A 12,375-nucleotide genomic window follows, 5' to 3' on the forward strand; every position below is an offset into this window, starting at 1 on the left:
CACTCTGGTTTAATTATAGCTCTGTGCAGACAATGGGGTCTCCAAACAACTCTCAGCACTCTTAACAACTACAGTCCTCAGGATTCTTTAGGGGACGTCGTAACTGCTTGAAGTGGTATGATACTGCTTCAAATGCGTAGTGCAGATGGGGCCCTGCTTTCATAGCTGCCTGAACTAGTGAGTCCAATCAATAGTAGCCATCTGCTAGAGCAATCCCAATTGGTGCTTAAATGTCAAAATAGTCCTTCTTTGCCAATTAATAATTCTGAAAGAGCAAGGTTTTCAAGGTCATCAGTACTTTGATTCTGTGCAGCACATTTTTGTATATCCTTTCTCTCCTTCCCTCCCTGTTTTCATGATTTCCTTTCATCCTTTTGATTACATTTGGGTTTGTGTGGGAGAGAAATGGCTATAGGTGAGGCTTTTTAAAAAGGCCCAAGCGGTCTGCATGTTCCCTTACACGCAGCACTTCTGAATGAAGATTTATCCTAAGCAGCTATAAACATTGGCAGAGGATTAAAACCTGCAAACAGTTGTTCCATCGCTTTTTTTGCAGACAGCACTCCCCAGAGCTGATCTTTCCTATTTTCCTTCTCAGGTATCCACCAGGGAGCTCTTGCTTCTTTGTATGTTTGGTAGAAAGCACTTTATTAATCTGATAACAGGGTTGCACAAACCCTCATGCAAAGAGATCACTTGGACAATGATGCCAATTTAATGTAAAAGTAATTATAAAATTTCCTTAAGCATTTTTGTTGATAGTACTGGGGTACAACTATGCAGAGGTGAGATCAGGTTCCCTACAGGTCCTTGGTTAAACAAAAATAAAGCTGAATGGTTAGTACTGCTGTGTTTTAGCTGCTGCATCAGTATAAAGTAACTGGTGCATTGTTAAAAGGGGAGTTTTTCCCATGTTGGGATCATTTAGGACCCAAGTACCTTGGATGTGTATCATCAACAATTTGCCTTGCTCACTTTAATGGGGGTCTAATTGATCCCAGTGGCCTCCACCTCAGATTAAAAATGCACGCAGAGAATCGGGAGTTTGAGACAGAACCATCAAGCCTGTTTACGGTACATAAAGCATGAATTAGTACAGATAACAGAAAGAACTTGGGTCTGGGTATTCTCTTTGATTATAAAAGTCCTGGCTGCACAACAGGTTTCTGAATCATGGTGTTACTAGTTGGCCAGCTTTTAGGGATGGAACAGGGGTGAGGAACCTCCCAGATGTTGCTGGCCTCCAGCTCCCACTATCCCCAGCCAGCATAGCAAGTGTGCAGGAATGATGGGGTTGTCGTCCAAAAACATCAGGAGGGCCACAAGTCCCCCATCCCTGGTGCAAAGACTCCAAACCAGGTGTCAGCCTGCACTTGGAAACAGGCATCAAGAGAGTCACAAGGACCCGGTACAAAACAGGTGCATAATTGGCTAACCAGATGATTCTGGGAAGCTCACAAGGAAGGGATGAAGGTTACAACCCTCCCTATTAATTGCCTCCAACATTTGGTATTCAGAGGTGTACTGCGTTTGAACATAGGAAGGTTCTGTTTTGCTAATATGCTTAGAACCAAAGAGCTGTGGAATGTTTATTTGTGTGCAGTTCGAAGCAAGCAGAAGTGGACTCTGCCTTCCTCCGAAATGGGACTGGTCCTGCTCTGAAATATTCCACATCCAAGTCTGGCATGTTCCTTTGAATTATCCTGGCTATCACTTCTAGATTCTTAAGGCATTTGTGCGCTAGCCCAAACTTTTCTCAAAATTACTCATCCTTATCCTAGTCAGTTCTTGTCCTGTTTGTGAGTTGTAGCACGCGCTCTCTCTCCCTCTCTCTCTCTCTCTCACACACACACAACCCAAAAACAAAAACCCTCCAGCATGACTTGGAAAAAGTCAGAAGAGCAGATGCATAAAATTTCCCCTTCTCATGACAAGAAAAATGAGAACAAATGCAGAATAACCTATGCAAACAGTTCCTGTTCTCATTGTTTATATGCCCTTATATTGGCGCAGAACGTGTGCTGCTTTGGTGTATAATTTTTGTTTATAATTGTTTCACATTTTAATCCCACCTGTCCTTCAAGCATCTGCTTTGCATTCAGAAGATCCCAAGTAGGACTGGGAAGGTCCCCTGCCTCAAAACCCAGAGAGCCACTGCCAATCAGTGTAGACATTATTGGGCCAGAACGACCAATGGTCTGACTCAGTAGAAGGTAGCTTCCTAGGTGATATGCATATTTTTCCACCTCCACCCCTACCTCACTGCTGTATTTCATGTTCACAACAATTCTATGAGGTAGGTGAAGAGAGGGAGAGTAGCTGTGACTTACCCTGTGAGCTTAGTTGCTGAGTGGAGATTTGAACACGGATCTCCCTGGTCCTAGTCCAATGGCTCTTTAGCACACACAGCCATAAATATAACCATCAGAAAATGTGGCCAGAACAGAGCTAGGAACTAAAAATGTCATCTGGTGATTCTGCCAGCAACTGTCACTCATCTTTGCAGTATCTCTTTTAGGAGCAGGTCCAGAAAACCAAAGACATGCTGAGCAACGTGGCATCAGATGAAACCAGTTTGGAGGCCAAGATTGAAAAGAGGAAATTGGAGCTGGAAAGAAACCGCAAGCGGCTACAGACCCTTCAGAGTGTTCGGTAACTACTGGCGTACTGTTTGTCCCATGAGAAATGAATATGCAGAGTGTTAATGTGCATGCTTAATGCCTAGTGCAGTGGAGAGTGAAGAGCCTGCAATGAGCCTAAGCAACTCTCTTGTCCAAGAAGTGCTATAAGTATTGAGGCCCCAATCACACAAGCAGAGGCTCTTACTTGTAAGTAAGAAACAGATATTTATTCAGGCAAGCAGTGGAACAGGGTCAGCAGCAAGAGGCACGATTCAGGAGCAGCGCAAGAAGTTCAAAAGCGACAAAGATGTCTTGACAAGTTTCCATGTCCTTCCCACTAAGTTTTTAAAGAAGAGGCGTGGTGCACTCACTCTCAAGACTCTCTTGCCTTGTGGGAATGTTGGCATTGCAAACGCACATTCTGTCAGAGTAGGTGGGTTCTGCTCCCATGTGGTTCTAGGCAGCAAGACTGCACCCTGCTGTTCAGGCCCTTGTTCAGTCACTGCTGCCTCCTCTTTCGCTTCCTTCCCTTGGCTGATCAGAGCTTTTTCCATCTTCCACTCAGGCTCTCTGCTCTAAGGGAAGGTCAGTGGGGAAAGCCAGCATCCCTGCTCTCACATCCAAAGTGGCTGATGTTTGGGCAGAAAGAGGAGATCTACTCCAGCTCAGTTTTCCCCCATTCAGTCCTCTCCTCTGTTTCCTCCTGCTGCTCCTGCATTAGAGCCTGCCAATCCAAGGTCATTCCCGACAGCACTCTCGGCAGTAGAATTACTTGCTACCTGCTAATGTACACTCTCTAATTGCAATTATGTAATTATCCATTTTTCCAGTCATTTGACCTTTTGAAAACAGCTCAGCATTTTCCTACTCTGAGCATCACTTGATAATTGTGTTTTAAAAAATGATTTGTTTTAAAAATGCACAAAAACAAAGTTGTTAAAATGAGATTGAATCTGTGACATTTGACTCTTTGTTTTTAAAAGAAACGGGTTCATATTGGAGAGGTCAGTCTGTAGTGACCATATACAGTGGTGCCCCACAAGACGAATGCCTCGCAAGACGAAAAACTCGCTAGACGAAAGGGTTTTCCGTTTTTTGAGTCGTTCTGCAAGACGAATTTCCCTATGGGCTTGCTTCGCAAGACGAAACGTCTTGCGAATTCTTGCGAGTTTGTTTCCTTTTTCTTAAAGCCGCTAAGCCGTTAATAGCCGCTAATAGCTGCTAAGCCGCTAATAGCCGCGCTTCGCAAGATGAAAAAACCGCAAGACAAAGAGACTCGCGGAACAGATTAATTTCGTCTTGCGAGGCACCACTGTAGCTGATTTTAGTTTTTCAAAAATTGTGATCCTGCATGGCATATCCCAGATGCATATATAAGAGTGAAAAATCATAAAGAATGGGGGGAAGGTGTTTGTTTTTGCTTGGTGCCTTTTATCTGGGACTTTGAGTATTTGTGTGCTTTTGTGTTTTTGACTGTGACTTCATCAAATGCAGCTGCAGACTCATGGGCTAGATATTTAAATCATAAAATGAAAGCTGGTTTCTAATGTGTTATAGTCAGGGATCTGTGGGACTTTATGCAGGCCAATAAGCCTTTCCTATCAGGCTTCTTTGAACTATGGATCATTAAAAGACAAGTGAGCCAGTTTCTCCTTTGAAAGTTTTATGCATGTTAGGATACCTTGAAGATTGCCTCCTCTCATACCATCCTGCCTACTCCTAAGAACAGAAGGAGAGAACCTTCTCCTTGGCCCACTTAGGATGGAATCATAATTGGGTGAGACAAGAGAGCAGGCCTATTTAGTGGTTGTACTCAGATTCTCTCACTGTCTGCCCTCTCCTGCTTTGACCAGCTTTATTAGCTTTACCATACATGCAACATCCCAGATGTTAGCTAGCCAAGAATCTACAGAAGGAAAGGTGATACTGTTCCAATTCTGCCAGATTATCATTCTGGCTGCAGTTAACAAATAAGCTGTCATTTCTAAATCATCTTCTGGTATACTGCCCTTTAGATAAGGAAATAATATTACTTTTGGATCTCTTGGGACATCATAACCTAGAAGTTTTTATTTCTGATAATACTAGATTCCAAAATATCTGGATTTTTGTATATTACCACATAATGTGGAATATATTTGCCTCAAGTGTTTTACACATCCAACAATCACCTGTAGTCTCTGGGTTTATTTTGTTCAATCTCACTGGAGCCAAAAATCAATGAATTTATAATACATTTTTAAAAAATTAAGTGAAGCAAGAATTTTTTTCTTCCAAATCCATACTCATTTATCTTCTAGAATTATTATCAGCATGCTTTGTTGCCAGTTAACTAGATATTTATGTCCATATGGTTCAAAAGCAATCAAATCTTACTTAGGACTCCCTTGACATAGTTTTCAGATGTAATTAGGACCTTAAATTTTGTTGGCTCTCTTAATGAACCATGAATCCATAATAATGGATTAACTGTATTTTTTCTTGGAAGATATTGGAAAAAGAGTAGTTGAGCATATTCTAGAATTGGTTTAACCTGATAGAATGTTTTAAATGTTCCCAGAAAATATTTGGGAGCTGGGTGGGAGGTAAGGTAGTGCTTGAAATCCCTCAGTTCATCACACAGCTAAAAAAACAAAACTCACAGATTCTCCCATATTCCTTTTTTCTTGTGTCCCCATCAGCCCAGCTTTTATGGATGAATATGAGAAGATTGAGGAGGAACTGCAGAAACAATATAGCTGTTACCTGGAAAAATTCCGTAACCTTACATATCTGGAACAGCAACTGGATGACCAGCACCGAATGGAGCAGGAGAGATTTGAGGTGAGGGTTCTCAAATATTACATGAACTCCTTTAGTCTTTATTTCTACCCCACATGCTTCTGTATGCATTTCTGCAGTTTTGTCTGTATTTATCCTCAAGTGTGCACCAAGCCAGGTTCCAATACAGGCTTGCTTTCTTGTTTTCTGTCACTATTTTGGGGGCTTGATCCATTTGCTTATGGTAGAATTCGACTGCTGTTACCCATCTGCCCAGGGTTGCTCTTTTTGAAAGGAAGTATACAAAGACCAAGAAAAATAAAACATAATTATAAATAAATAAATTTAAAACTCTGGGTGAAGACGGATGTAATTTTAAAAAGTTAAGTGCGTTGTTCAGTCATGCGCTGAGCAGTTTCCTCCTGCCTGTGTAATTTGCATGAAAGGTATACATGGCAGTGCCTTGAATACTAGTTGAGTCATCTTGCTTCCTTGCTTCAGATGGTCTGCCCAGTATGGTCTGCCACATGTATTTTGATTGACTTGTCTGTCATTTATTTATTTTAATAATAACTTCAAACATTGGTTTTAAAATTTCAGAAATGTTTGGGGAACACAAGTGTATGTGTGGTTATAATGGGTTAATGACTTTGTATGCATGAGCCAATAGGCACTGTTCACAGGTAGATCTTCCCCATTCAAGGTCTGCAACATTGAAAACCTGCCCATTGACAGGTGTTTTTAAGAAGTGTGTCATAACAGAAGAAGAACCATGGACTTCAAAAATCCTCGCCCTGTCTCACCCCGCTTTCTGAACCACTGCAGATTTATGATTTAGTGCTGTACACAATGGGAGATCAAGGCACAGTTCTAAAAGGGCTGTTTCTCTCTTCCTTTCCTCTTCTTCCTGACTGTCCTTTCATCACGTTTGCCAGGACAATTTGGTGTCAGATTAGCCCTGCCCCTTTGGAATATGTGCCGCTTGCTGGGAGTCAAAGAAAAATAAGACTTGAAATCATAAATAATTGAATTCCAATCTTTGCAACACCCACTCATCTAAATAATCAAATGGCTCATTGATCTTTGTATACTGACTTGCCTTTGTTCCAGTAAATATGTCTTTTGCAATTATTGTGCAGAGGAAATGGTATGCTTTGTGCCCCCTTTTTCAGAATTTCACTCAACAGCATGCTAAGACAATGGCAATGACTGTGTGGTTAGGTTAATCTGCTTCCCTGGGTTCTTTGGCTATTGAGGAATGAGCTGGTGGACAAATGAATATTTATCAAGTGAAACTGTGTTCCAGCCTAAAGAGCATCATTGAGTAATTGGCCTGTAATCTCTGGAACACTTGGCAGATGCAGCGGCTTGTGTTCTCTGCTGTTGTTTCACAACTAATGACATCGGGTAGGTTGCGTTTCATAATTGGAAAAGTGATTTAAAGACTGAAGAAAGGTTTTCACATTTTAATTAGTGCAGCACTGTGGATGCCATGCAGCAGTCTCTTAAAACTACCCCCTCTTCCCTACATCCCCAAAAGACGGAAGGCCTACAAGTCTATGTAATATAGCAGATCTTTGTCCTCAAGTGTCAGGGAACTGCCATCGCAGCCAGGAGTGGAGGAAGGGCTCCCAAGCGATGCCGGAGAAGGGCCCAGCAGGGAGAGAGGGGACTCATTGGCCAGGGAAGGAAATCAGCGTTACACCAGGGAGAAAGGCGGGCAGAGGCGGGCTTCGGAGAGATGGCTCCAGGACTCTTCGCCAGAGACCAGCGGAGAGAGTCCTCCACTGCCCACACCCACCCTGCGCAGAAGACTTCCGCGCAGGGAGGCTAGGCGGAGACTATCCGTCAAGGAACTTTTATGTTGGAAGAAGTTCAGGAAACGCCCACTGACGGATTCTGCCAGTGACTGAGACAGACGCGGAATCAGGACTGTCCAGCCAGGGAAAGGTTTATCCAGGCAACCTTGCCGAGAGTGGCGGCAACTTACGCACGAGCAACCCCCAATTCCCATTACATCAAGATTCCTGCTCTTATACAAGCACTAGCGTAGTCCTTGGAGGGAAATATGCATGTCTAACCACATTGTTGTTGTTAAGAAAAACAAGAATAAAAACAATCTAAAATACAACAAAGGACGCGGCTGGCGCTGTGGTCTAAACCACTGAGCCTCTTGGGCTTGCCAGTCAGAAGGTTGGCGGTTCGAATCCGCACAACAGGGTGAGCTCCCGTTGCTCAGTCCTTCTCCTGCCAACCCAGCAGTTTGAAAGCACGCCAAAAAGTGCAAGTAGATAAATAGGTACCTCTCCTGCGGGAAGGTAAACGGCGTTTCCGTATGCTGCTCTGGTTTCGGTGTCCCGTTGCTCCAGAAGCAGCTTATTCATGCTGGCCACATGACCTGGAAAACTGTCTGCGGACAAACGCCGGCTCCCTCGGCCTGTAAAGCAAGATGAGCGCCTCAACCCCAGAGTCGTCTGCGACTGGACTTAACTGTCAGGGGTACTTTACCTTTTTACCTTTAAAATACAACAATATGCATAAAAGTGCAAATCCAACTCAGTGCCACTCCACTAAAAATATGCAGAGAATTAAGTCCAAAGGCCAAACTCCAAAGGCCTGGCTGAATAAAAGCAGATAGTGAAGGAGCCCAGCGTGCCTCCCTGGGGAGAGCATTTCACAACTGGGTAGCCACTACTCTGACGTCCCATTCTCTTTTTGCTACCCTCCTCATCTCTCTTGGAGAGGACACACAGAGAAGGGCATCAGCTGGAGAACACAGGGTAGTGCTGTGCTACCGTATCCCTTGCGTGGAAGTGGCAACCTAGCTTGCCCAGTAGTAGTAAGCCTATCTCTAATAGCTATCTTGGGCCATGCAGCCAAAACAGAGGCAATGAAAATGAGGGTAGTATCTGCATGCTTGGGTGAAGCAAGAAGTAGGTAGAAGTACAAAAAGAAAATATCTCGTGAAAACTCAAAAAAGCAGTCTAAGGGAGACTGAGGATGCCCAGTAGCTTCAGGATGTTGAACATCAACTGTAAAAGAAAATCAGAATAATAAGGAATGCCTTGCTTTGGAGGGAGTAAGTGGCTGGAAACCTGATTAGGAGCACTCCCTCTAGGAGGAGGAATACACTGTGACATCCCACCCCCCACCCCAGATCCCACTTGGTTCTCTGAATCTCCATTTCTGGTGGTGAGGTGGGGGCAGGACACAGGGTTTGCAAGGGGGAGGCTTCCCCTAAGCATCTGGCTGGCCACTTTTGGAAACAGGCTGCTAGGCCAGAAGACCTTTTGCTCTGGTCCAGCAGGACTCTTCTTACGCTCCTGGGGACAACAGAGGCCCAGAAATGCCAGTCATCTCCCGCATTTCCCTGAAGGCCCCTGACCATCTGCGATGCACGCCGAGCGCTGCCATTCTCCTTCAAGGAGGCAGCAGGAGCTGTAATTTAAATTTCCATGTAGCGCAATCAATCCTGAAATGATTAACTCTCCTTTGTGACGCTGCTATTGAGAAGAATTCATTACAATTAAATTCTTGTGTACAAATTGTTCCTGCAGAAGCTTGGCTTGGGAAAGCTTGCGTGTGCTGCCTATTGGTATCTGAGTTACCATTCATTATGCAATCGTGACATATCTTAACTGCTGAGAAGAGTTTAAATCCCAGTTCGTCATTATGGTCTGCTAGTGAAGCATTCTGATATCAAAGCACCAGCTGGCCTGCGGTCAAGTTAACCGAGACAGAGGAGGGGAAACAAAAACTTGTTAAGCCATGCTACACTCGCAATTATTTTTTATTGTGCTTGATTTTTGAGTGCTTTTATAAAGGTGGCCTCTTTCAGTCCTTGTTAAGGCTAACTGATGCTGTAGGTGTGAGCAGCCACCAGCACTGTCCCCTTAACACCATGTGAAGAGCTTCATTAACTACGGACCCTTAAATTTGGGGTCCCCTCCAAACCCCTGCTTTCAGTATAAATTACAGACGTACTTCAGAAGTCAAACAGAATCCATCCGACTTCTGAAAAGTTTGCAAACCAAGGTGCAGCTTCCGATTGCGCAGGTGCGCCTTAAACAATAGCAGAATATACAAGAGTAAATTGTGATATTCCTTGCTGGTAAAATATTTTTTTATAAGGCTATGAGAGGCCCCAGCTGCTCTAGTAATTTCTTCATCTGACATAATTTGATAAACTATGTACACTGATCATGGCGTTCACACCATGGACTCATCCACATATTTACATAAAGACCATGCATGGAAACCAACACACCAAATAAACTAATACAACAGAACTATAATATGCCAGGAGAGGAGCAAATGAGCTTTTATTGAATCATTACAATTTGTACTTTCCCTAGGTCCAGAGAGAGAAGTAAGCAAATAAATATGAGAGCAGTTGAGGCAATTTCTATTACAATATAGGCACGGTTGAGTTAATTGGAGATGTCCCAGATTGGTGGCTTTGTTTTTTGGTGATTGAAAACGGGGGACTCATTGTTTGAAGAGTACTCTGTTAATACACCATGGTCTCTTGAGGGGCCTTTCTTTTCTTTTGCCCTATGTTGTCACTTTGTTTCTTCCTTCCTTAATCTCCCTCCCAGCCATAATTTTGAATTTCAGTCTCTTTGCTATTGATTGTGCATTGTGCTCAAGTGTGAAGATTTTGAGCTCCTGTTAGTAGGAAATTGGCATTTCCCCCTGGACATTGTGCTTATCTGCAAGCTGTTAGGACAAGATACCAGGCAGGATTAATGTCTCCTGCTCTGGAGCTGCTGACATAAAGAAGGGACTGTTGAAACTTGAAGTTCCTGTTGATAGCATCATAAGGATGCTGCACGGTCAAGGACTCTTCTTGCGCCATTGTGCCCAGGACCTTAGGGAATGAAAGGCTGCAAGAAACACATAGGTTTAGAGCTGAGATGGGGAACCTGTGGTCCTCCAGAAGTTGCTGTAATAAAACTCCAGCATCCCTTCTGGGATAACATGCTGGCTGGGGTTGGCAGGCATTGGAGTCCGACAATACTTGGAAGGTCACAGAGCTTCTGGCTCACCTGTCTTTCTGAATATAGCCTTGTGAAGATACCCAAGGCACACATCTTTGTTGCTGGGATTCAATAAGCCTTTGCCCATCCCTTCTTTTCGGTTACTGTGCTCCACCTAGCTCAGGATCTCAGCATTGATAACAGTTTTCATCACAATATTTTAACTGAAGTGTGTACCCCCTCCTTAGAATGAGCAGACATTGTGACTTACGTAACATGAAAGGGTGGGAGGTCCAGTGTACAACATTATTAAGAATGAGGAATATAGACGCGGTTTAGACGAAAAACGCAATGCTTTATTTAAGAGCATAAGAAGAACCCCTGCTGGATCAGACCAAAAGGACCACCTAGGTCAGCATCCTATTTTCAAAGTGGCCAGCCAGGTGCCCAAGGGAAGCTTGGAAACAGGGCAATTGGTATCAGATGCTCACTGGGTCAGCATTTTCATAATGAAACTGAAAATTCAGTGCAAAGCTGGAGAAGTGGGATTTGCTTCCCATCTTTCCCTCTTATCTACTGCCTCACAGGAACTACAATGAGAGATATGGTGAGATTTGTCATCACTGGGGTGGCAGTGTTCTGGGACCGAAGTCAGTGGCTCACATTCCTAAACTTGAAAAAGCAAATGTTAAGGAACTGGCCACTAAGCTTAGATAGATGTATCAGATTTGCCTCAAATTCTTCTTTGCTTAAAAATAAAATACTGGAGGGTGGGGGTGGAGAAAGGCTTTTAAAATGTTGCTGTCAGGTTCTGAACCAATTCTCTTAAGGTGACACCTAGTCTTCATATTTATTTAAAACATTTTTATTTTGCTCCTCAGCTGAGAAATGCTGCCAGAGAACTAACTGAGTCCTTCAGACATACAATCTAAGAAAAAAATATGATGCAATAGGAGCAGACATTAGGGAGGGAAAAGGAGAAAAAGAAACATAGACACAAACACTTAATCTTGTAATGATCACTGAAATGAAACGATTTCAAGGAGATGAGGAGGCAAATGTTGCTGTTCTTTCAGCAGAGGGCAAGAAAATGCCCCGCAGTCCCGTCTCTCTCCCTCTGCTATGGCCTGATGGGATAGCTGTAATGACATATTGCAATAACCAACAGCAATATTACCAGAGCACGAATAATTGCGGGAAGGTTTCTCTCTCTGGTGGATATGGCCTGATGCCTGAGGCAGATGATGCAAATAGGTTCCAAATGTTGGAAAATATAAGAATTAAATGAGAACTTGCTGCTTTTTTTAATGTGCTCCCAAATCTGCTGCCTGAGGTGGGCTGCTTTACCTTGGCTAATGGTGAAGAGAGCTTGGAAATGGTTGCACACCTGGGTTAGGAATTTCTCCAGTATGTTACAGAAGTTTCACTTTTTTCTGCCAGCTGCTTGTCAAAATTCATTTAGTTATATCTTTTAAAAAGTTGACAGGGTTGTTGACTACCAGATGAAGCAATCAGTCATGATGCTCATTAATTCCTTCAAGAACACATGGGGGGGGGGAGAAAGTTCAACTACAGGCTAGGAAATATCATTTTAAAATTAAAGACTGATTTGTAATGATTTTTTTATAGCGCAAGTCATGATCAGTCAGGGGACAGGATGCTGTGCAAGTGTTGAGCCAGTTGTCTTTCTAAAAGGCCCTTTGCTGGGCAGGGATTGTAGTTTGGTGACGGAACAACTGCTTTGCACAGAGGAGGAGGACCCAGGGTCAGTTTCTGGCTTCTCCAGCTAAAACAGCGTCGCCCAACCTGGTGCCCTCCATATATTTTGGACTGCAACTCCCCATCAGTCATACATTTCCCTGTATCAGGAAAACTTTAATGTCTAACGTTTTGCCATTTTTATGTGCTGTAAGTCGCACAGAGTGGCTGGGGAAACCCAGTCAGATGGGTAGGGTATAAATAATAAAATTATTATTTTATTATGGCTAGCAAAAAAGGTCCAGGGACATTTTCTT

The 12,375-nt window shown here is 43.3% G+C and overlaps 1 protein-coding gene across 5 annotated transcripts in view; it reads left to right on the plus strand.

The window, feature by feature from the left end:
• CLUAP1 (clusterin associated protein 1) overlaps nucleotides 1-12,375 on the plus strand; it is a 54,873-nt gene that overhangs the window by 25,317 nt on the left and 17,181 nt on the right. For all 5 annotated transcript variants that reach the window (XM_028705888.2, XM_028705891.2, XM_077918430.1 and 2 more), the window contains 2 exons: nucleotides 2,519-2,652; nucleotides 5,303-5,444. In XM_028705888.2, the coding sequence (XP_028561721.1) occupies nucleotides 2,519-2,652; nucleotides 5,303-5,444 (276 nt within the window). The remainder of the gene's footprint in view (nucleotides 1-2,518; nucleotides 2,653-5,302; nucleotides 5,445-12,375) is intronic.

This window comes from Podarcis muralis, chromosome 14 (genome assembly GCF_964188315.1).
Source record: "Podarcis muralis chromosome 14, rPodMur119.hap1.1, whole genome shotgun sequence".
In the NCBI taxonomy this organism is placed as follows: Eukaryota; Metazoa; Chordata; class Lepidosauria; order Squamata; family Lacertidae; genus Podarcis; species Podarcis muralis.